This window comes from Episyrphus balteatus, chromosome 2 (assembly GCF_945859705.1).
Source record: "Episyrphus balteatus chromosome 2, idEpiBalt1.1, whole genome shotgun sequence".
Lineage (NCBI taxonomy): Eukaryota > Metazoa > Arthropoda > Insecta > Diptera > Syrphidae > Episyrphus > Episyrphus balteatus.
In genome coordinates, this window is record NC_079135.1 from 12,293,073 (window position 1) to 12,320,113 (window position 27,041).

The window sequence follows — 27,041 nt, forward strand, 5'->3', positions numbered from 1 at the left end:
TTTAATAACACTTAATGACTGCAGCGTTCTTTTAACTAACTTGCCGAAAAATGGTTAAGAAAAGTCAACTGGTTTCATGATTTTTTAAACAAAAAAAAAATTTTTATTAAACACAGCAAAAAAGTTACACATACACCCCAGTGAACCTTAAAGTTTAAGGAGAATTATCAGTTTTTGGTCATGTATGGGAACAACTTTGTTATACATTGAAATTAGTTTTATGCCTTAAATTATTTCAAAACGAATTTGTTTCTAAAAGTGTAAAAGCTGAAAAGGGGTCTTCTGAAAAACCTAAAATTCTTTCAATGAGAAAATTATTTTTAAGAAAAATGACGGTACCACTTCCATTTTTAGTTAAACCAATTTCTTTGTTTCCAAATTTAAATTGTTGCAATTCAATATCAGCCAGCTGAACTTTGACAAAAGACAAAATTGACCTACAATATCACAATTATTCAGTCTAATACCTTCTTCTTCAAATTATTTTATATTTTCGATGCATGAAAAATTTTACATTTTTTGTGATTGTTCAACTCATGTGCGGGTTCACATGAATTGAACAGAACAGTGCATTATGCATAGAATACGTGTTCATATAAAATGTTAGCATTTGATGGGTTCTCATATAAAGGTAACTGATATCTTGGCAAGATATCAATTTATTGGCATAAACAACTTAATATAATCGCTCACGTCCAATCGCGCACAATGATGATAGAGGTGGGGTTTTTATTTCTCTATACAAGTGTTCACATTGTTTTATTCAGAAGAAAAAAAAAACGAAATGATTGATGTGGTCGTTTATAATATTTTGAATGATGTCTGATTATATGCGAGAATATTTTTATAGAACTAATTATGCAATGGTAGAGAATTTTTCATTAAAAATTTGAATATTTAATCGTGATCATGTTGAAAATACAATAATCATTGTTATTTTTAACAGATTTTTGAAGAAATCGTTTTTTTTTTTTTTTTTTTTGATTCTATTGAAGACAAAGATGATTTTAACAAAACTTAAAAAAATAAATTTTCGAATCGAAACCCAATTTTTAATCTTGAACATCTTTCAAAAACTTTCTTTTTATTGACAGTTTTGAATAAAATTGAAAATAAATTTCTTATTACTAACCCGCAATTCACCAAGGTAGGTACTTACTTCCGTTTTACAAACGAAAAAATATCATATCCTTCAACTTGAAGAAACATTTTCATGGATCATAAAATTCTCATAAAAACGATATGAATCATAAAACCTAGCAAAACTTTCTTGCAATATTATAACGAGAGATGCAAATATGGATAAAAACACATACACTACACACGTTGTTGTTTCATTTCATTTCATTTCATTTTTTTTTTTTGTTTGTTTTTACATTAAACGTGACAGAAATAAAGACACAAGGTGTCACATCACAAGACGACACAAAACCATCATCCAGAGTTTATACATATATGTAGGTATTTTGTATTTCTTATAATAAACACAAGAAAATATTATTCCCTTATATATATTTTTAGTGTGTTTTCATGTCATGCCTTAGCGCTGTGTGTCCTAGATACGTGATTCCTTATGGAATCTTGACAAACGTTTCTATAGTTTAAAGTCATATGTTTGTATGTGTACCTATCAAGAAAAGAAAGAGGTTATGTGTTGGGAAATAGGAACTAGATTCCTTACTATAAATCACGTATAAATGCGTGCAGCAGCAGCAAGTAGGTATAAAGTTTAGGCACTCATATTTTCCCTTTTATCCTTTTTTATGGATCATTATATTTTGTTAAGGAAACTTAAAAACGAAAACGTTTTCAGTTCCATTTGTAAGGACTTTTTTTGCGAGGATTTCCTAACTGGTTAACTTTTTTTCTGAAATCTTTTCCAAGTGTTTTTACGAGTATTTCATTTTTTTTTTTTTTCAAATCGAAAGTTCTTCTAGGAAAAGTTTAAATACCTAAATCTAACATGGAGTGATATTTAAAAGAAGCCATTTTGGAAATAAGTTTGAGAAAAAATGTCATCCAAATTCAAAAGTCCCAACCTTAGAATTAAACGGAAGTGTAATATCTTTCAGGAAGAGCGGTTATAGTGTTTTCGGATTTTGTTTCTTCATATTTAAATGTACAGAATTTTTCGTGGCATCGCTTTTCTGGCCAGACAACACCCGAAAGAAGTTATGCCGAGATCATTGCTGAGTTAAACCGCCTTACTAAGCTTGTGGACGAGCCGATTTGAATATCGAACTTTAATGGTTGAGTTGAAAACAGTTAAGTTTTATTTCTTTCCTTTAATACACTCTTTTTTGCTGAATTATAAACTATCTTGCAAAACAAGATGCTGGTGTGCCTCAGGGCTCCGTTCTATCTGCGACTCTCTTTCTCATTTTTAAAAAAATGATCTCCTTTCTCAAACTTCTAATCCACTCAACTGTTTTACTGATGATAATAAAACTGCAAAGCTTGCCTATTCAGTACACTTGAAATTATCTTTTTAATCGTATACAAGCTTATATCTGTACAAAGCATTGGAACTATTACCAAAAATTTACAAAAACCGATGAGAACCTTTTTGGCACCAACTTCAAATGCATTAGTCTTTGAACTTCCTCTATGAAACCCTATCAAACTTTTTATTTGTGATAAACCCTCAAACCGTTCACTAATAAATCTAATAAGGAAATTTTGAAAACTTATGTAAGAAATAATCTATTGTCTAAAACTCTTCCCTTCAAATAAATTTCAGGAATCAGGAAAGTAAACTTTGTTTAGAAATCTGAAACCCTAATTATTCTATCTACCTTCCTTCCTTATCTAATTTATTAATGCTTTTCAAGCTAATGTTATCCAATTACCCACAAAAAGTGCAAAATATGTTAAAGGAAATCTTCAAAAGTTCTTCTTGACATTATTCATTAACATATCCCTTCACAAAATGTTTGTGCTGACAAACAAAAAGCGAGTATAAATCCCCCGCGAAACGTTTACGTAAAACATCAATCATCTATCATTACTGAAGTTTTTGGTGGTTAAATCCCTTGCCACAGATTGCTATCAATCACACATATTGTATCCCCAAAAGAGCTTCTCTGTCTACCTTCAAATATTATGTATGTAGTACAAGTTCCCGAAAATCCACATTAGCGTCGTCGTACAAACAACAACAAAAACATCTGTACTTGTGTACACGTTATGTCAACTATATAATACAAAACCCCTAGCCGGGAATTAATTAATTAAAACCATCAACACGCCTATGGACCAATGAAACCACTTAAATTGCCTCATACAGCTAAATCGCAAAATTCCCTTTTTGCTAACATAGAAGATTGTTGACGACAGAGCCTGAAAAGAAGCAACGAATTGGTGGTGATTATGGATGACGATTTACCACAGATCGTCCATTCTCAGACATACCTACCACACACAAAAAAAGAGCTCTATATTTCTATGTTTTTTAGGTACGTGAGTGTGAGTGTTTTATTTATTTCCCACTCCCTGAAAACTCATTATGAGAGTGATGACTAATTGCATCTTCCGGGTGCATGCTTCCTTTTTCAACAATTATCATGGCAATAATCATTGCCATGTTCTACTTTCACACCCAGAATCTCATTGTTTTAACAAATGAGTGTGAAAATAAAATAGAAAAAATAATTTGCTAAAAAAAAAAAAACAAAGCAATTACTCAACACAAAAACCCAACGACAGTGGCAACAATGGAGACAGACCGAAAGTATCTATTAATGGCATGTCATTCGTAATGCGGCTGGAAATACACTTAATACATAAATTGAGGACCCTTATGGCTAATATCGTGACAGAATACGAACAACGGGTTTCAGTTGGAGATTCACAAACAATATGCTGTTTGACGGTTCCTTAATGCTAATGCCTGTATTCACCAGTTAGTTGGAAAAATGATCCAAAATGATTTTTTACATATTTCTGATTTAGTGGAAATGAGAACTGGGAAACGAACTCTAAGCCCTCTATTTAATGGCCCAAATAATAATTTTGCTTCTATAAAGCTTTACAGGAGCTGCAGTGCCATCTGTAAGGCTTTATACAAGTAATATGAAATATGACCTCGAAAAATTCGTTAAAACTTTACCAAAAAAAAAGTAGAAGAATAATCCCAACGAAAATTAATTTTGCTTCTCTAAGGCCTTACAGATGGTAAACCAGCTCCTTTAAAGCTCCATAGAAGCAAAATTGTTTTTTTTTCAAATTTATTTTTCAGTTTCAATAAAAATCAAAAGTTTTTTTTTAAAGTTTGGTGAAAAGTGTCCTTATTTTGACAGATTGATACACTCTTTCAATTTTGTTACGGGAAACATGCATGGCGTTGGCGTTAATATGTGAAGGGCTCTATACACAACAACAACTGTCAAACAAACATATTGTGCCCTCTTATAGGCACAATACTTTTAATAATTAAGTAACACGAACTAATTTAAATATATATATAATATTCTTTATTTAAATATTAATTAGTTCTTAAGTTTTAATTAGATATTAATTTAGTTTTAAGATAGTTTTAAGTTATTGATTTAAGCGCACGAGAATTGGAAGCCAACTTGCCAAAGCCACGATTATATTAAGAATGAATAAAAAAGGAAATGCCATGGCGGCATGTCAAACTTAACGTACAGTTAAAAGTGAAAATGTGTATGTATTTTATGTACACTTCGAAATGAATTATTAGGCAGGGATGTAGTGTGTTTACACGCAAGGTAAAAACTGCCGTGTAAACACGCTACATCACTCCCCGCCGTACAAAAGTTTACATTAAGTTAAAATTGAAGTTATTTATATAATGCAAATGTGGCTGTTTTTGTTTTATAACTGATATTTTTCGTAAAATTTACATTTAAAAGTTTTATTAATTCAATACTTTTTTGAAATTATATAATTGTAAAGTTTTCATTTTAGAATTTTTTGGTTTTAAAATTAATTACAATTTTAGTATCTTTTTTTTTTAATTTTCTTGTACATTGTTTATTTTTATTTTGTTTGTACAGTGAGTTTTTGGCAGAAGGCCTTACAATATTTTTGACTTTGTTCATTAAATTTTGGTTTAAGAATTACATAATTGATTAAACAATAAATTCATAAGTAATCAAAATTGAAAAATCTGAAATAATTTTTTGAAAATTTAATGCAAATTGAAAGTTACTTTTTTGGTTTTTGGCTGAGGATCACTGTCTTTTGCGTAAAAAGCTGGTTTTATTCGGTCAATAGATATAATTTGTTCTTTATTATCTATGAGCACTGAAAAAGTTTTTTCAAAACGATTGATAATTTCGAATGGGCCTTTATACGGTGGGTTTAGACTTCCGCGATTCACCTCCTCTCGAACGAAAACATATTTGCAAGTTTTTAAATCTTTTGGAACGAAAATGTATTTTTGCTCGCGATTTCTACTAGAACACGGCCGAGTTTGCGATATGGCTTGAGTAATTTCTTTAGCTGTTGTTGAATTCAAAATCGGATTTAACGGTTTGGGTTCAATTAATTCAGCTGGCAAACGTAAATTTTGACCGTACAAAAGTTGAGCGGGAGTTACATTTATGTCGTCGATTATTGTAGAACGAATACCGAGAAGAGTCCAAGGTAAATTGGAATACCAATTTTGTTTATCTTCATGAGCGCGAAGAGATTCTTTAAGTTGTCGGTGAAACCGTTCTACTGATCCGTTCGCTTGAGGATGGTATGTTGTCGTTCTGATTCGTTTTGTACCAAGAGTTTCTGAGATTTGCTTAAAAAGACTTGACTCGAATTGAGTTCCTTGATCAGTCGTGATCGTTTGAGGTACTCCAAATCTTGAAACCCAGTTTTGAACAAAAGCAGAAACAACAGTGGAAGCGTTCATATTTTTTAGCGGAATGGCCTCAGGCCAAGAAGAAAATCGATCTTTGATGGTAAGCAAATAAGTAAAACCTTGAGATGGTGGTAATGGACCAACGAGATCCATATGGATGTGAGAAAATCGACCTTCTGGAACTGGAAAATTTCCGTGTTTTGACGTAGTGTGCCTTGAAATTTTTGACTTTTGACAAGAAATACAACTTTTTGTCCATCTATTTACATCACTGTTCATTTTAGGCCAAAAGTATTTTGCCGTAATTATTTTACGCATTGCCTTTGAACCTGGATGTGAAAGTTTGTGATGATTGTCAAAAATTGTTCGTCGAAAAATTTCAGGCACATACGGACGAGTTTTTCCAGTCGAAGTTTCACACCATATTTCGACATCATTTATTGGGATGTGAGTTTTTTCTAGCTTAAAAGAAGTTTTTGAAAGTTTTAAAATTGACTTGAGCTCTTCGTCGTTTTCTTGCTCTTTTAAAAGACTTGGAATGCTGACATTGTTAAAATCGATCAATTCAACATACGATCTCGATAAAGTATCGGCGACGATATTTTGAATACCTTTGATATAACGAATGTCAGTAGTGAACTCTGCTATGAATTCTAAGTGGCGCGTTTGACGAGGTGATTTTTCAGTTTTTGAACAGATTGCGTTTGTGAGCGGTTTGTGGTCGGTGAAGACGGTAAATTGTCTACCTTCCACATAATACCGAAAATGTTTAACGCTTCTGAAAATTGCGAGAAGTTCGCGATCGAACGTCGAGTATTTTCTTTCGGCCGGGCTCAAACGAGTTGAAAAGAAACCCAAAGGTTCCCAAAAGCTATTATGGTATTGCTGGAGTACTCCTCCGATAGCGTCGTTAGATGCGTCTACCATAATGCTTATGTGCGCTAGAGGCTTTGGATGAAAAAGCATAGTGCGCTCGGACAAATCTCTTTTGAGAACTTGAAAAGCTTCTTCACACACGTCAGACCACTGAAAAATTGCTTTTTTACTTTCTTTTTTATTGACTTTGATATTTTTTAGTTGTTCGTAAAGAACTTTAGCTTTGAAAGCCATATTTGGCATAAAACGATTATAAAAGTTTATCATGCCGAGGAAGCGCTGAAGTTGTTTTATGGAGCTGGGACTAGGAAATTCGTTGATTGCTTTTACTCGTTCTTGCGAAGGAATTATTCCGTTTTCGGAAACGCAGTATCCCAAGAAATCGAGTTTGCTTACTCCTAGTTCGCATTTCGCTAAATTAACGTTAAGTCCGTGCTCTTGCAATCTTCGAAAAACTTCACGTAAATGCGCTTTATGTTCCTCGACTGATTTGCTTGAAACGAGAACGTCGTCTAGGTACACGAATACAAACGAAAGGTCACCTAAAACACTATTCATAAAACGTTGGAAAGTTTGCGCACCGTTGCGCACTCCGAAAGGCATTCGTAAAAATTCGAAAAGCCCGAAAGGTGTTATAACCGCTGTTTTATGAACGTCCTCTTCTGCGACCGGTATTTGGTGGTAAGCGCGAATCAAATCTATTTTTGAAAAAATTACACAACCGTCGAGGTTAGCGGAAAAATCTTGAGCGTTGGAGATCGGATGCTTGTCTGGTATAGTCGCTTTATTTAACCATCTGTAGTCACCACATGGTCTGAAGTCCAAAGAATTCTTTTTCGGAACCATGTGAAGTGGTGAAGCTACGTGTGATTTTGAGACGCGACAAATACCAAGATCGATCATTTGCTGAAATTGACGTTTCGCGATTGTTAACCTCTCAGGATTGAGTCTTCGGGCACTAGCTGCAGGGAGTTGACCATCTGTTTGTATCCGGTGGACAACGTCATGTTTGACCGGTAACGTAAAGTCTGGTGGAGCTTTAAGCTCGGGAAACTCATCAAGGATAGCGCCGAATTCACTTGGAATCGAAAATAGTTTTGGAGAACTGGTGTTCGCGGATTTGAAAAGACAGCTGACTTGAAGATTAGTGCTTTTATCGACTACTCGTTGACTTCGAAGATCGACGATCAAATTAAACTTGTGTAAAAAATCAGCTCCTATAATAGGGTGATCGATGTCGGCAATAACGAAAGTGAAATCAAAAGCGCGTCTAAGATTCAAGTCAACTGTTAATCGTTTGCAACCGTACGTATGAATTTTTCCACCGTTCGCAGTAAGTAGAATGAAATCGTTTGGTTGTGTGATTTGCTGGCAGAATTTGCGAGGAATTATCGAAATTTCAGCACCAGTGTCGATTAGAAATTGAAACTTTGTATTTTTATCGCGAATAAATAGACGGCGTGAAAAATTTGCCTCACTCAAAGCCGCATTTGAGATCTGGCGAATTAGTTTTTTGTCGATTTATAAGCTTCTGACTGAAATGTGCATGATTGCTTTGAACAATTCCTCGCGTTATTCCCGAATTTTTTATGAAACCAGCAAATCGAACTATTTCCACTTTTGGATCTACTCTGCGAACGGGGTCTACCTCCAAACCTATCTCTAGAAAGACTTCTGGACGCTCTGTTAAAGTTGTTGTTGGATCTTGAAAAATTTGTTTCAAGCCGTTCGATTTTAAAAATTAATTTTTGTAAAAGTTCGGAATCAGAACTAGGAACTTGAGAATTAATTTGGGCGACATGCGAAGCTGCTGAGGAGTGATGGAGTCTATCGGCCAAGGCAAAAAGCTCACTTTGAGTCTGGGAGTTCTCAACTGCCATGAGGCAAACGCGAATATTCGACGGAAGTCGATTTAACCATAGCTTCATAACTAATGGCGAATTTACGAGGTCGTTCCCACTTGCCAGACTCTCCATGCTCCTATACAGCTCCGATGGCTTCATGTCTCCGAGCTCAACTTTGTTTAGCAGAGCGTCCAGCCGCCTTTCTTCGCTATCCCGATTTCGCTCTAGTAAAACCTTTTTGAGGTTTTCATACTTATTTTGCGCGGGAGGTGTAATCAAAACGTCAGCGACCGATTCCATAGTTTGATTATTTAGTGACGCCACTAAATAATCGTACTTAGTATTACTTGCGGTAATATTTTTCAATCGAAATTGAGTTTCGATTTGAAGGAACCATAAATCGGGCCGATTGTTCCAAAACGGTGGAATTTTTATAGAAATTAATGACGTTTGTTGGACCGGATCAGTAGCGGCTGGAATTGGGGGGGCAGGTGGGGTAACACCGTTGTTTCCACCACCGGTGCCACCAGTATTTTTATCATCGTCCGGCATTTAAAAAAAATTTAAATCCAAAATTCGTTTAATAAAAATGATAATTAATTGAACTCGAACCGTTAAAATATTCCGCGGCAAAATATATATTATTCCGAAATATATGTGTAACGCTCGAGAGGAGAGAAACGGGATTCCAAAACAACCGTAAAATGAAATGAAATATATGATAACCGTAAAAGGAAAACCGTAATTTATCCAACCAGCAAAAACCAATATACTTTTTACGCAAACACGTGTCGAAAAAAATAAAATTTTAATAATTTGAATTTAAAATTTCAGAATTTTTTACATTTAAATAATATATTTTATGAATTTTATATAAAATGTATGAAAATATAATATATTTTAATAAAATAAGAAAAAATGTATAAAAAGTATGAAAAAGTATGAAATATTACTCACTGTACTTTTTTTTTTAAATTTATTAATACGTAGGCGGCACTGGTGGATGACAGCGCTGGTGCTGTTGTATGCATATGTGTATGCACTTTTTTTTAGATTTTTCTTCCGTTCTTTTGGTGGTTGCTGAGGCGATTGCTGTTGTGTTGTTGTTGTTCAGCCTTGCGTGTGGATATGAAAATTTGTATCCCTCAAAAATGTCGAACTGTGCGACACACAAACTGAAGATGATGATGATGTTGTTTGGACGAGTGATGACTGATGAGACGATGATGATGAATTTATGTATTGTAGATTGTAGGTACGTACGTTGATATATATATATATGTACGCAGCAGTACCCAGTAGCCAGTACCCACAATTTGTATACCACTGAGTTGATTGACAACGATGATGGACTGAGTGAACTACACACGTGGTTGTTGTTGTAGTGGCACTTTTTATGGCTGGTGGTGGTGGCTTTTTTTTTTAAATAGAAAAAAAGTAATGCACACCCGATGCATATAGCAACGAAGTCCAGTGGATTGCTGTGGCTGCTGGAATTATTCTTCTTTATATGTATAATGTATATATACTGCTGTTGCTGTGCACTTGTGCGTGTTTAATAAAAAGAATTTTTTCTTTTCGGGGTCACCAATTTGTGCCCTCTTATAGGCACAATACTTTTAATAATTAAGTAACACGAACTAATTTAAATATATATATAATATTCTTTATTTAAATATTAATTAGTTCTTAAGTTTTAATTAGATATTAATTTAGTTTTAAGATAGTTTTAAGTTATTGATTTAAGCGCACGAGAATTGGAAGCCAACTTGCCAAAGCCACGATTATATTAAGAATGAATAAAAAAGGAAATGCCATGGCGGCATGTCAAACTTAACGTACAGTTAAAAGTGAAAATGTGTATGTATTTTATGTACACTTCGAAATGAATTATTAGGCAGGGATGTAGTGTGTTTACACGCAAGGTAAAAACTGCCGTGTAAACACGCTACACATATCCTCGTGAATCAATTCGAATCGAACTTTTCATTAGCAAATAAGGTTATAGCTGTTCTCGACGTTATGACCCCGAACTCTTTCTCTCTTTCGATTGAAATCGATTTTCGTGATTTGTTAGAAAACACCTTTTGTTATTTTTGTTTGAGTATGTGTGTTTTGTGTTGACAGCTATCATCATCATCATCATGAACCTAACACACACACACAACAATGCAACAAAAAAAACATATAAAGTGGGCTAATGCAATAAATGTCAGGCCTTGAGCCTGTCTCTCTATGTGTTTTTGCAGCAATCTCATAAAGTCATATTATTTTGCTATGTTTTATATAGCGTATGAATGTATGTATATGAGCTTTTGCTGACATAAGGAAACAAAAAAGTACAATAAAAAAATAAAAGTGAAGAGTTTTTGGAATTATTATTCTTTTTAATTGGTTTTGAGAGGCTTAACGAATGAACGAGGATAATAATAATAATAATTTATAATTGAAATATGCGAAACAAAGAAGTATTTGGTTTAATTAAAATAATAATTAATTGAAATCAAATAAGGTAGAAAGGCATAAGTATAGAATGGGATTAATTGTATTTCGGATTTTGTTGATATTTTAACTCAAGACAACTTTTTAACTCACCCAATACCGCACGAATATTTAACTCATAGCTTTAAGCAGTAAGAACTCTGCTCTGGGACTAAGATTACTACTTCGTTCCTTTTTGTCTGACTATATTTTTTGGACTTCTGATACTTTAAAAAGTCTAACTAACTAAACAAAGTTTTTCCTTTTTTCCCACGGTTTTTAGAAAAGTTGAAGTTTGTACCTAAGTTAATTTTTGGTAAATTTATAAATTAATAAGGATATTTCATTGGAGAGTTACTACATATTTGTTTAAAATTATTTAAAATTTTATAAATAAAACTAAAATTTGAAACAAGTAACGCAGTTTTTTTGATCGCCTAAACAGAAGCCTGTAATTCTGGCGGTGCATTTGAAAGGAAGAGGATTTAGTGTGTGTAAACGGAAAAAGCTATTTTGGTCTAGTGACCACAAATTTAGTCCCTATTTCAACAGAACTGCAATCAAAAATTTGCATTTTTTTAAGAATAAGTTTTATTCAAAATAAAGAGAAAGATAAACATTTTTCAACAAAGTTCATCCCTAACTGACACAAACGACAAAAATGTGTCATTTCCATGTCAATCATTCCAAGGTCAGCATATTTTCCCGAATGCATGGTTATGGTTATTTTTTTTACTTTTACGACGACCAACTTTTTTATAACCACTTGAAGGAAAAAACGCCATTCCAGCAAGAAAGAACTTTGGGTACATAATGTTGTATGAATCTGTGAGAAATCAGTTAAAAAAGTTTTCCATCTTTGTTTTTAAAGCTTTGCAAATGAAAATCAAAGAAAATTATCTTTTCTTTTTTTTTTTTTTACTCTGCAATGTCAAGCCAATCTTTCGAATGTCACAATCTTTAAAAGAGTTGGCATCTAAAATAAAGTTTTTCAAAAACTTTTCTCCTTCTTTCTTCACAGAGATGCACATCAGATATAAAAAGGGGGTAAAACAAAGAAAAGAAGAAGCATCGCATTAAACATAGAAATCTGTTTAAATAAAACCTTAAGTGTTTCCACATAGCGCAATCTACTCTTGTGCAACACTCTCTAAGTTCAAGTTGTATGCTGTATATTCAAGGCATAGGCTTCATCTATCGTTGCAACACTTGGAATTTTAATTATTAAAGCCTTTCAATTTTAACTAATTGTGTGGCAAACACTTTGAAAGCACATTTCTTAAGCGTCCATTCCAATAGCTTGTCGTCTGGGTTGTTGTCGTCTTCTCTAATTGCATATTCAAGATCTCTTATTCGTATATAATTAATATCTTATTGGGATCGAGTTTTGGTTGCTGGGAAAGAGAGCACATCAAAGTAGCTACATAAACTACAGAACCGAAAAATATCTTCAATTCAATTGAATTTCATTAAATTGCAATGAAGCCTATTTGGGAATGCTCCACCAACGAACATACATACTCGAACACAACATAATATTGTGTGCATGCTATCTCGTCTCTTGAAAGTGTGTCAAGGTGTTTCTGGAGTGCAATTCCTCTTTAGGTGAGATGAGGTAACAACAGAAACTACGTACCTCCTCGATGTAGTCACACACAACTTGCACCCCATTAGAACCGTCATAAACATGTGCGATGTGGGGCTAAGGCACGAGGTTGAGCATTTGGATTGGAGGATGTGAATGTGACCACTGGCGTCAGTATAAACGTGAAGCATGAAGTTTGTGCATCATCATTTTCTCTTATTGTAGGTACCTCACAAGGACTTCCGAATTAATTTGCGGTGCACACCGAAGCAGAGATCAGATTGTGGAGTGAAGGAATCTTGGCCGGAAGAAGCCAAAACCCAGAGCCACACAAATCACAAACTGACCAACACAACAACTGACCAATAATTCCCATAGCCCACTAAAGCTATGAATAGAAGACGATGACGACGGAACGGAACGGAAGGATGATGCTGCATAATATCCTTTCACCAAGGAGAATTTATTCTCAGTCTTTTATGTAATCTTCGATTTTTCGTGTATCCGGATTTGGATTTTTTTTCCCTTTCTACTCCCTTTTCATTTCTTCCTCTTCGTCTCGCAAATGTTATCTATGAAAAGGATATTTTCTTCTTCTTGATGCCGATGCAGCTGTAGACGTTTCGCCGCCGCCATTTCAATCGATGTTTGTATAGAACGAGTGATGCCATTCTATTCATTTGCGCAAAATATTACGTAGAAGAAGTGTAGTACCGTACCTATGGCAAAGGTTTAAGGATTCACAACAAGGACTACGACGACGATGACGACGAAAACGACGATGATGGCTATGATGTTGGAGCCAAAAGAGTTCTTTCTTCATGTTTTTTTATTTTCATGTTTATACGCTTTGCTGCATAGAAAAGGAGGTGCTGCTGTGCGGTGTGTATGAGTGTGTTTTTGTAGTGCGAGATGAAAATTCCAAGGATGAGCTTGGATATTTTTGATTCGAAATTGTTTGGCAAATGCATTTTTCGTTGAAAGGATTTAGCCCAAAAGCTGATGGATGTGAATTAAAAGATTACAAGAAAAAGAAGCAAAACGAAAAACATGACGATGATGATAAACAAGATAAAAATGCATTACATAACTTTTTAATGCATCAACGCATTATCATGAAATATTTTTTTTTTTTTTTGTTGAGAAGTTATAATATTTCTATAAAGGAATTTTCATTTCTTCAACTTTTTCGTTGTACATTGGAAATTATTTATGCTGAATGAAGTAAAAGAGTTTACATGAATTGGATATTGAGAAAATAACTTAACTAAATACAGGGAAATGAAAATGATATTGACGAATGATTTTCAACACAAAAATATATTACATCTTTTGCTATTTTTAATAGAATTGATAGTAAGAAAGTCTTTCTGTATCGGTCTCAGAACTCAATGAATAAGCAGATAAACAGGAAATTATGCGATTGAAAATTGTTGAACTATACCAGCATTTATCGGAATGAGTAAGTAATTTTAGGGTTCAGTGAAATGTTCTATATTATTTACTGACAAAATAGTACTGAAGAGTTTTTGCATTCTAATAATAATAAATCTCGTTGTTTGTTCACTGAGGAAAAAAATAAATTGAAGTTGAAACGTCGTTGTTTCAAAGATGAACTACTTTGATTTATGTGACTTTAAGATACGAAACCACCAAAAATTAACCTTTTTTCCACGTTGATTTTACAATGTTAATCTTCAACGCAAAATCATTCAGAATAATAGTTGAATCAATGTGATTTTCATTGATTTCACGTTGTTTTATGGTGGCTTTTCCTATATTTTAGAGCTTAAGACTTATCCGCTGAAGCAATCTTTTTCCAAATTAAAATTTATAGTCAATCGTTTAGGAAAATTCTGTAGGGGAGAAATTTAAGCTATTTACGACCCAAACCTACAGTTGAACTAATTTTATCTTATTTTCATCGAAAACGCTTCTAACGTTTTTATTATCAACTTTTTCAAATAAAATATTTTTTCGAACGCTTAAAGGCTACTTCGTGTAGTGTACTTAACTAGTTTTTATAACTAATCAATGAGCAACAAAAATGATTGCATCATATAAAATATTAAAAATTATTAAAATTACTTGGTAATGTTTTTGGTCAGAGATAGAATTCTTATACATATAAAAAAAAATGTTACGCATACACCACAGTGTACGTACACCATTGAAAAATCCAAAAGCCATTTTGAAAAATTCTTTAAAAATTGTGGTAATTGGTAATTGGTTGCAAAATTGCATATTGTTTCGAAATCACATCGGACATTTGTTAAATTTTTATCGCAGCTGGTTCGCAAATTGCGGTCGCAAATTTGTTACAGATTTGTCAGAATTTCGCAAATTTCTTGTAGTCTTTTCGCAAACTTCTTGCAAATCGTTTTTTGACTTGTCAGAGTCATTGAGAAATTTATTTTCTATGTGTCGCAATCAGTTGCAGCTTTCGCAAATTTTGCTACACACCTACTGAAAAAGTCTCTCGGATATGCTGTAATCATTTCGCATGATTTGTTTCAGGTTTTTAATAGATGTTTCGCATAGTTTTTTGAGACTTCTTAGAACCATGTCAGAGACTAGTTTAATATTTATTGCAATCTTCTCGTGGAAAGATCGCACTATGTCAAAAATTTCTTGTAAACTTGACACAAATTCGTTCTAGCCTTCGCGTATTTTTCACAGGCTTTCAAGTTATATGCAAACTTGTCCACAGCTTGGTCGTTAAATTAAACCCTCTATTATTATTAACCATTATAATGACCTAATAACTTTATAAAAACTTCCATAGTTGTTTTATATCAAAAATATTAATTGTTTATTTTTTTTCTTTTCAGGACCAATATGTGGTGGCCACTGTTGTTCAAATGCCACCGAAACCGAACTGAAATTAAAATCAACGACTGATTTTGAGCGATTATTGCATCACCATACAAAAAGTTTGCGAGGCATTCTAGAATCAACGTCCAGCTCATTTCGAAGTAAGTTCACATTTTAAATGATTTTTTTTTTTTTTTAATTTATGCACAAGTCTACACAATTCTCTCCAAGTTCAAACAAACAAAGCTATAACCAGAGCCGGTTTTAGGGGGGGGGCAGCCTGGGCCGTCGCCCAGGGGCGCAAGAATTGAGGGGCGCCGCAGGCGCCCCGAACTTTTACAAAAGTTTTATAAATAACGAAGTCTTTCCAATCGATGTTTTATTTTTTTTACATTCACAAAAGCGCCCCAATTTTTTTCTATTTTACATTTTCAACGGCGCTCGTATTGTTTGTCCTAAACTTTTTGAAGAATGAAGGCGCCCCCCAATTTTGGGTTAATTTATTTGGCTTCCGGAAGGACAATGGTGTCCAAAATCTTCGTTCATCTTTGAAGAACAAGGCGCCCCAATTTCTTTTGAAAGACTAAAGAAATCCTAATATTCCTCCTACCAATTTAATTTTTGCAAAGGTGCCCCTATAATAATGAATAAGGAAAGAGAAGGGAGACGGACAGAATCGCGAAATTAAAAATCCAGAAAGCCCAAAATCCAGAAAACCCTAAATTCCGAAAACCCAAAAACACAAAATCCCGAAAACCCACAATCCCAAAATCCCGAAAACCCAAAATCCAGAAATGCCAAAAATTGACAACTTCTCCATTTCTCATAAAAACTACGTTTGTGTGTGAGAATAAAAAAATAGGTCTGTTCGTTGTTCCCCCCTCCAGGGCACTCTAAGTCATTTCAATTAACTGTGAAAAAAATCTGAGTTTCTCGGGTTTTCATTTTACATCGAACACCTCAGAGCTTTAGTTTCATCAGCGAACATCGAAAACAGAGGAAATAACTCTGGTTGAAAAAGGAGCTACAAAAAACGCTTGACAACGAATTCGGAGCGACCCAGAGTGCCCTAGAGCTCACAACGAACAAACCTTATACTTATAAAGGTATGTTGTTTTCGATTGGCCGTCCGGAAGCGCCTGGAATCATTAAAAAGCGTGCTGCAAGTTTTTTATTCTCCTAGTGAAAAAACAAAAACAAAATATTTGATTTTTCACCAATACAGATATTAAATTTTAGAATTGGGTGGAAGCGATTCAAAGTTTTTTATTGGATTTCAGAATGAGTGAATCATTGAGTGATTCCAATCGAAAACGACATTAATGTACCTAATTGAAAAAGTTTTTGAAAAAATATTGTTCAAATAAAACCAGCTGTACCTAATCTTTAAATGTGTTTAAACAAAAAAGTCAGAGATAAAGGTAGTCTTGTCAATTGAGCCTAAATGACATGAATAATTAATTTTTTTTTTTTAAGTTAACCTTTTTAAGTTAATACACTGCACATTTTTAATAAATGCATTAACAACTATATGAGAGGTAAGACATAATCTGCTATTGCTTTTTTTCGTGATTTTAAAAAATTGTTTTTAGATGAATTTTTTTTAGAGGCGCCACTTGCAATCTTGCCCAGGGGCGCCGGTAGTGCTTAAACCGGCACTGGCTATAACCTTTAACCAAAATTGCTTTGAAATTTTTAGCATGCACCAATTGAAGCAAAAGACATACAAAAATGTAATTTTAAATCAACCCAGACATTATCCAATGGAAAAGTGTCTTTCAATCTGATACGCCAAAATATTTTGATTTATTTCACTGCATTTCAATACCAAATAGCAGAACAATACGGTTCACAGGAAACGAAGGTATACAGGTATAACAGTTTGAGAGAGAGAAACAAATCAAAATTCTGCTAGTTGGTCACGTTTTTCAATCCAGAGCCAACAGAATGAGACACAAAGAAAGACTTACCTTAAAAAATCAAATTATCTGTTGTTGATGTTTTCATTCTGAATTTGGAGTCCTGACTTAAGACTCTTCTTGGAATATTGAAGAGAGCTCTCGAATTGTGTTCCCCACTGCCAACTCTCCATTGATTTCTGTTTTATTTTTTTTTTTTTTTTTTTTTTTATTCAAAAAGTCAGAAAACGGTCGATTTGCATCGTTTAGTGTGGTAAGTTTGCATTTTGCTTGTGTGCACAGCTTAAACACATGATGTCACCTTAAAATTAATTGGTATTCCTGACAGCAATTTCATTTTCAACAAACAAAAAAAAAAGAGGAGTCTATCACGCTGGGTTCGTCAATGTTCGAAAAAAAAAATAAAACTTATGTATAGATATCGAATCGACACACTTAAGTTTGCAAATTTTATTCAGCGGGTGTTTGTTTCTGAAATGTAGTTCGTCGAACTGGAGCTGAATGCGAGATGTTAATTGCGCTGCAGAGTGCTTGTTGCACATTTTTTTTTTTTGTTTTCGTTTCGTTTAAGTTATGCAACGAAGCATCAATGACTTTGTCATGTTTCGACGAAGTGAGTTGAGGTCAGAAAATATTTTCAGGAAGTGTCATCGCTGGAGGCATTGTGTGAATTTTGTGTTTCCTCTTGTTAGGGTGTGTTTGATTTCTGGTTTTGATGTACGTAATTAGTTCAGAGATTACGTTACAGAAATATTAATATCTACTCGGTTGTGCCTCTTGGAAAACTAGGGCGTGGTAGAATTAGAATTGCGAATTGTCATCATATTTGCGAACAAAGAAAATATAATAATTATCTCTATCTGAAGTGTCAAGCGATATTGAGTTTCTTAATATAAACGTCAAAGAGCTGTCAAAAATTATTATTATGAAATGATTAGGAATAGTTTAGGGAGGAACTGTCAAAAATGACAGTTCGATAACTCAATCGATGTTATATAACTTTGTTTTGGGCAAGCAAGCTGGTGAACCTAAGCTTTGTTAAAAACTGAACGAAAAATACTAAAATTATAGCGAGAAGTGTTATACAGTGTTATGCTCTCAATACTTTGCCTTGTTTACCACAAAAATTGGCCCATTTAACTCTCACTTTATCAAATTAAAATGTTCGCAAATAAAGCGCCATTTTTATTCAATATTTAATTCTGGAAACTGAATGAAAAAAATGGAACCATTTCAGTCACTCTGACTTAGTTCCCAAAAGTAAACGATAAAGAATAAAACTGAACGAAACAGAGCAATATTGCTATGAACATTTACGCAAACAAGTTTTTAAAGTGAACGAAACTTCAAAACCTTAGCCAATAAGGAGTTTTTGAGCCGCCGGAAAATGCCTCCCAAAAGCCAATGAAACTAAACGAAGCAAAGAAATGCTACAACAGACCACCTTGTCACAAACAACTGTAAGATAAAAAGTGTTACACAGTATTATGTTCTAAATAGTCTGAACGAAACAAAGGAATATGGCTATAATTTCCACAACATTTCAGTCACTACTTTGTACTTTGTTTCAAAAAATTAACGAAACTGAAAGAGAATAAGAAAGGAAACTTTCAGTCGGTAGAAACTAGCTTTCAAAAGTTAATGAAACTGAACGAAACAAAGAAATTCATACTACAGACCTTGTCAAAAACAACTCAAGGATTCATTTTGGACATTCTGACTTATTTCGTGAAAGAATACGAAACCGAAAAAAAAACTTAACGAAACTGATCCTGAAACACATAAAGACCTTCTTCAAAGGCAATCTCTTTTGTTAAAATGTTATCTCAATACAAATTAAATAGTGTAACCCCAGACGGATGTTAAAGCTTAAATTTTGTTGTGTTTTTAGAAAGAAACAACAACCAACCATAAATAGTAATTTTGTTTCAATAGCTTCTTCCAGGGGCATCAAACTCAAAAAAATTTAACGTGCGTAATATGAGAGCCATGCCACAAAACGCCAAATGCCCATAACTCTATTATTCATCACGTTGCCTTCGTGTCACTAAATACTTCAACACTTCAAGTCTCCTCTCAAATTCAAGGAACTAAAAGCGTGCGTTGCAATTAAACAAAAAAAAAAACAAAAAAGAGACACAATTTCTTCTTTTATTTTTTGTATATTTGCAAAGACAGTAATACAATTCGTTTTTCTTTTTTTGTAAACATGATTCTTTTCTTTCGCAAACAGTGCGAAACATAATAATTTACATTTTACTTATGTGTCGTGTCGCCTCGTTGACATTTTGGACTTCAACAAGTCAGCATAAACCAACTACTATGAACAGCAGCTAAAAACAAAAATAAATTGATATAATGTGTAGCAAGTCATTCGTATTATATATGCAATCCTATTGAATACAAAAAGAAAAATAAGAAGCATTTTCATACAAAACACATTGGAAACAAAGAAAACAATTTTATAAATGAATTGTATGAAGGGAAAACAAAAACAACACAAAGTGCAAAGTTTGCACGCGCATTTCTGGGCATCACTGTGTGGCGCATAGAAAAAATATATTTAAATTAATTTTTTTTTATATATAACTTGCAGTCTTAAGGCAGAGCTGAGACTTCGTAAAAAAAACAAATGATTGCGAACGAAGCCTTAAAGCATGAATATGATACCTACATATGTTTCTATGATGATTTGTCAAACGAGTTTTGTTATAATGTCAAAGAAATGTCAAAATGACAGATGATTTGTCAAATTATTCTTAATTGAAATGAGTGAGTTCAACCACGCTTTCTCTTTCTCATTTTAAAGTGAGAGTGAGAAAAAAAAAACAAATAGGTACGTCAAAATGAGTCAGCGGAGTGAGGCCAATGTGAACAATATCAGTTTATATGACTTCGTTTGACAAATAAAAGACGAACAAATTCCAAGTGAAATTTGATATTTGTTCTGTTTTAGTTTTGTTTGTTTACTTTATATTGAAAAGAAAACTGGTATAATTTGTTACACAAAACTCAATTTTGTATGAAAATTTGTTGCAATTGGACAATTTTGAAACTGATTTTGTTTATTTTCTTAAAGTCAAAATTTAAGTGATGCCAAATAGGTACTATTAAAAAAAGCAACTTCATACAACAAGCATTAAGGGATTAATTTTAATTTTGTTATTTTTCCAAGTTGGCGCGCATTACATTTCAAATGCGTGCGTGCATTATTTGTGCATATATTCATAATTTGTCTGTCTGTCTGGGCATGAACAAAACAGAAAAATAAAAAACAGGGGCACACACATAATATTGCACGCCAAGCATAACAATAACAAACAGCTCCAGCATTTTGTTTAACAACATAAACGACGACTACGATATGAAAACGAAGACGAATACAACGACTAGGTTTACACACAAAAACAGAAAGAGAGAAGTTTAATAACAATAAAAAGGAAGCAAAACAATAGCGTTAAGCAAGTTAAGAAAGCAAAAAATAAAAAAAAAATCACTAAGCGTTCATTCCATATATCGCCATTCTAGTTCCAACGAACTTTTTTGTGGCGCCACTATTTCTGTCATTTGATCTCTATGAGATAATTTCACATTTGGATCTCAGAGTCAGAGAGCTCGTACATGTGGAGCAGCCAGCCAGCCAGCAAGCAAGCAAAACCTATCATCAGAGACAGACTGTCATGTCATGGCAGTCCGTTCCGTGGGGAACGAGAAAACAAGATTTCTGCAGACATGCTACAGAGTAGAACTGTGTGGCAGCCAGCAGCGGAGAGAAGGGTTATTAAGATGTGTTGCTCCAAATACCTTTTTCTACCCTTTGCCCTCTCTCTCTCTGTAGTGTATATTGTATACGTGTATAGTATTCCATCTCAACTCCAGCTCCAGTGCAGTGTTCCATTTCGTTGTATCTATATTATAGCTTCCGTGTGATGCACACTCTTCTGATTCTGGATGATTCTGATTGAATGCAGTGAAACCTAATCCGTGTAAAGCTATTGCTTGCTGTTGCAGCAAGCACACCATACCATATACTATATACCAGATTACTGGAGTCGCATGACACGACTTCTTGAAGATTAAAATCCAATCAGTCTTTTGATGAGAGGAACAGGATAGTGTGGTTTTCGGGGTTTGGCGATGATGTTGATGGTTTTCGTGGTGATATGATGCGATGGTGTGATTTACTATAAGCGAGTGGGAGTTTTTGAAGGGCTGGCTGGTATACTCTCATGGCAGAACAGAAGTTTTTCAAACCAATCTTTCTCTCTTATGGCAAAGAAGATTGATTATGATCATATATTCCGTAGAATGCCAGATTACAATATGGGTATGGATATGTGCTTGTACATGGCACATGCATGATAGAAGGTGGCGAGAAATTAAGGATACTATATGCAAAAGGGCGTGAAGGAGTTATCGTACTACCACACCGTGATTTTAGATCTGTTCACTTTCAATATAATCCTCTTGAGCTGCACAATCGGGTTTGGAGCATCTTGTGAGCAATATTGCTTTCAATTTTACCCTAAATTGCATTAGAGCGTATCATGTGTCAGTGAGAGGAAGACTTTTGAAGGATGTTAATTTGAAGGTTAAAAGAACCCTAAATCTTGGTATTTGTTTTTGACCTAATGATACGTAGAGACTATAGATCGTTGAGAGAAGTTCTCAGCACACTTACATGCATCCGAAAAATAGGTTTCCTCGAGGTCTGCAAAATAGGCCTTAGTTTTCCGGAATCGTATATTGACTAAACTGTTTAATTCAATAAGTTTGGTAAATCTAATTCTTTGATTTGGAGTCTTCACCCTCTAATTTAATAGGTTTGTATGCTAATTGGCGGATTTTTCCGCAACTGATTTGCCAGGGTCAAATTAATTTTCAAAACGTCTGTGTAAGTTATGTAGTAAATTCATCCGTTGATTCTTCAGGTTAATGATTTCTGACGATTTAACGTCGAATTTGCTTCCCTACTTGCTTCTTGCGTGCGTTAATTTGCCTGCTTTCAGCTGTTGAGTTAATCTTTAAGTTAATAAGTCATGTTTGTCTGTCGATTGGCCCGGTTCGGTGTTTGTTTTCCAGACTCTTTCATTTATTTTCCAGGTCTGTGTGTTTCCTTTGTAGGTTTGCATCTGGACTTTCCGAACTCCATATTTTATTTGGCGTTGATCACCCGAATACGTCTGCTGATTCCGTGGACTCTCTCATTAATTTTCCTACTAAACATGGAATTTCGCCGAACAACCGCTGCACTCCTTTTTGAGAGCTGAACTACAGTCGCAAAATGGAATTGTTATTTAAAAAGTAATCTTTTTTTAACCGTCAAAGGACAGCCGAACCAGAGCCGTTTGGCGGAAAAGTCCGCCGAACGCTGTTTATGGCCCAAAAAGTAGTTTTTGATTATGGTGCCGTTGTTGTTCAGCTAAAATTAGAAGTGAACATACAATCTGTAGGCGTTGAAAAAAGTTTCAATGTGAGAACGTTTTGGAAACAATTGCATCCACTTCTGGAAAAAAAATTGTTGTTTTAAGGTCGAAAAGTCAAATAAGACTTATTTCCCCATTCAAGGTTTTCATTTTTATTCCAAAAAGAATACCTACATCAATCAAAATAAGCATCCACTTATTGTCAACAAGAAAAACTCCAAAAAATCACCTCTTTTCTATCTAAGTAGGAAAAGAGAGCCGCGAGTTAACATGTAATCCACTTCTTGGTTCTCAAATCCTATTAAAAACACAATCCGCACTGAATGAATCTCTTCTATTCCATATATGTACATCGAATGATGTCCTCTTAGTCAAGTCAACCCAAGCCCTAGCCAAAACCCTACCTCCCTCAAAATCCGTTAAAACTTATTGCCAACGTTGTAACTCTTTCTCGTGTGTGTCTCGTGTCTGTCTTGTGTGTTCGTCAAGTAATCCCTTCGAAAAACTCGTGTCGTCTTCCATACGAAAAACTAGGTTGAGCACATAAATCACTCGCTCGTCATCATGGCATACTGCCTGGTGCTTTCCTTCCTCTGTTGTCCATCATCGTAGTACGACACGACGACGAAGGCCTTCCGTAAACATCTTTTACTTCATACAAAACCCATAGCCAACATCATATATGCAAAAAAAAAAGAAATACAAAAACAGACAAACTATATCTATAGACCAGAAGGAAGCGCATATTTGCATCCCTAGCACCTAATCTGATTAAATATTCTATTCAACTTCATTGTATTATCATAAGCTTTTCCACCACTACCTCTATCTACTATATACGCGCCCCAGTTGTTGGCTGTTCCTTCCGAAATAACGAGTTGAACACCCCTTAATCCACTTATGCTTTTTCACTCGCTGGCTGAAAGAGAAACGAAAAAACCAACAAAAACGTCTGTTTTTGAAACAATTGCATGCAAGCTCATCACTAGAGGAGCTGTGCTGACGTGATGTTTTGCCAAATAGACTCCGGTACAATAATAATAACGGTATCCCATGTTAGTTTCCTGGCCTGCCTTTCAACTCTCTCTCTTTCTCTGTCTATACGTGTATATGTTTATAAACATGGACGGGCTTACACTTAAGCAAGTCCGGAAGAGTATTCATCCGACATTTTCCTTCAATATCTTTCAAAACGTCTTAAACCATCAGAAAACTGTCTTCTTTACTGTCGACGTTGTTTTTGTTTCTATATTTTTTTTTTTCTTGTAAAGAACCAACTATGTTTTGCATCCTGTTTTTCATTTCTCACTGTGAAAGTTTTTGGACTCTCCGTCTTCGTCTTCTATCCTTTTAACTTCAGAGTAAATTAAAAAAGGATTTATGCACTAAAGGTTGAAGTTTTTCGTTTTCTTCAAACTTCAACACTATCCCTCCCCCCGAAAAAAAAAAAAAAAGAACTCCGGGAGGAATAAGAAAAAGGAAACAAAGAACTTGAATTCGATGAAATTTGAAATTCAAATTTTTTTTATATTCGCGCCGCACCCTAATGGTGGCGGTAGTGGTGCTGCTATAGCCACCCATCACTAGGAGGTATGATGACGGACAGGCGACAAGGGACATCCCATCTCCGTCATTTATGTTTTTTTTTATAAAGTTGTCGTATCGTAATAGTTAGTTGTAGTAGAATAGCGATAGGTATGAATGACAAACCTTTAGAGAGAGTGAACTTGTTCAGCCTAGAGCACAATTTGACCCGACCTCTGGCGGCAATATGAAGAAAAACAATCTAACGAGCGAGCGCCTAGCGCACTTGTTTATTTTTTTTTTTTTGTTTTTTGACAGTCAGATTCTGATAAAGTCATATAGTTTTTTTTTTGTTTGAGTGTTTTTTTTTTAGAGGGTTGGTAGTCCTGAATTTAACGATATCTCTCTTTATGGATGGCATAGTAGGTTGACACAATTCTTGGGGGCAGGTGATACTTTGACAGTTTTTTTTTTCTATTTCTTTTTTCTTTATGGTGGTTAGGTCGGTAGGGTGGTAAAGTTATAAGAGGACAAACTGACGTTTTTTGTCGTCATCTCCGGTATCAGTCAGGGGCAATTGAGTGAATTGAGGAAGTTTGTTTGTAGAGTTTTTATTTTTTCTCGCTATCTTTTTTTTTCTGTTTGATAGCGGTGTGTGTTTGTGTCGTGGAATTTTTTTCTTTCTGAACATTTAATATTACAGCAGCTGATGTGCTGGCTGTTTCCCAGGTGGACTGAAAAAAAAAAAGTTTTTGTTTTGAAGTTTTTTCTCTTGTTATGCAGTTTTATAGTGATGCGCGGGTGGGGTCATTTTTTTCTCTGTTTTCTTGGCAAAGCAAATTGCTTTTGAGTTAGGGAAAAAATATAAACTTTTTTCCAGAAAATGACAGTTAGGTAAGAAAGATCGGAGAGATTTATTCATAGAGAGAGATTATACACAGAAAAAAAAATTTAAATGTTTTTGTTCTTCTATAGGAGAATCTTAAGCTGTCATTAAATGTCTTTTTATGCATACAAAATAAGTAGACAAGGCGCCTATAGAGAAAAGACTTTTGAACTTATTGAATTTTTATGTCATCAATCTTATAGAAGACTATGAGAAACCTCCTCCATTTTTATTGATTCATTCAAATTCAAATGAACCAGCTTGACAGTAGTCCGAATTAGCATTTCTCTCTAACAAAGAAGCACTTAAAAATCCGTTTAATCTACCCGCCTTCCCCCTTTTTTTTCTCTTTAAATTCAAACAATCCGACTATAAAATATATTTTATAGCTTTTAACAAAGATATACAATACTACCACAAAATGACAAACGTAGGCGATATATACAAAGCTTGACGCCTGTCCTAAGGCATTGCCCCAAGGGCATGCAAAATAACCTGTCATTTTGGCGAAATGTCACACATGTACACATAAACTTAGAAATCTCCTGATAAATATCTAAAAAAAAAAAAAAAAACATAAATATTAATTATTGTGCTGTGCGGCGTCATTCACACACAACCAAATCCTCCTCCGATTCACAGCAGTTTTCTACCAGCATCATCATCATATTTTAATCAGCAGTGACCGAAAGACTACGCTATCATTAATCGATCTCGAAGAATTAATTCAATTTATCAGGCTCCCAATGATAATAATTATCATATCTCGATTAAAATTACCATATTTTACGATTTAATTCATTGAATTTTGCCTTCGTCTTAATGAGCACACACAGCTAATTAATCTGTATGGTAGGTAAATACCTCCTCCACCGTTGGCGTTGGTTGGTTGTGTTATTTTATCGAAGATTCCGATCTCTTTCATCGAAAAGAGAAAAAAAAATACTACAACAACTCTCGTACACTTAAGTAACGAGTTCGAGTCTTTCGGACTTTGGGAGTGCTCACACTTTTTGTTGAGTGGTTGAGCCCCCCTGGTGTTGCACCTGCACAATATTCCATCACACACATCACCATCATCAACATTATTGGATTCATGAATAACGATATGAAGTTGATGACCATTACCACTTCTTTGCATTTTAATCCCTCACGATGGCGCGGGCACAGTTCAAACCACAACAAAGAATCCAATTTTAAGTTTAACGTATATAAGACTGTTATAGGAGTGTTATAGGTAGATATACATATTATAGAGTTGATGTCTTAATTTATTGAACACAAATAATGTTGCCGCGTAATAAACAAACGAAATCCTCTTAACTTCTTTTTTTTTTTGTTTTTATTTTCTCTTAGTTTATAATATTGTGATATCGAAAATCTAAATCGTTAACTGAATTTATCACGCCCACTCTAGATAGCCAGTTCTATTCTCCTTTTTTCTGTTCGATAAATATCAAAGTTTTATTACTTTAATGGAGATTTTGTATTAGAAATCGTTCGATAAAAGAAATACAAACGTATAAAAGCTTTTTTTTTTAAATATTCTTGCCAAATAATTTTAAAATCAATTCAAGATGAGATCATAAATTTGACCTCTCGAAAAAGAGTTATTAATGATCAAATAAATTCGTTTCTTTGATCAGCATGTAAATCTTGAGATTCTTGTTTTATCTATTACTAGCTTCGTTCTTTTGGATAAGGTAGATTCATGAATTAGTAGTTTTAGTACTAGAATCAACATAATGCTCTTCTGCTGGAGTAGATATAAAAGTGTAGTTATTGTAGTAGATTTTTACTCATGAGTAGTCTTACACTTTATTGATTCTATGTATTTTTTCATACTCTACAATTTATTTAAGAACAAA

At 34.2% G+C, this 27,041-nt stretch overlaps 1 protein-coding gene across 1 annotated transcript in view; it reads left to right on the forward strand.

Annotated features, from left to right (window-relative positions):
• LOC129908555 (division abnormally delayed protein) overlaps positions 1 to 27,041 on the forward strand; it is a 192,886-nt gene that overhangs the window by 132,882 nt on the left and 32,963 nt on the right. Inside the window, exon 2 of the mRNA XM_055985147.1 lies at positions 15,436 to 15,579. Coding sequence (XP_055841122.1) covers positions 15,436 to 15,579 — 144 coding nt within the window. The remainder of the gene's footprint in view (positions 1 to 15,435; positions 15,580 to 27,041) is intronic.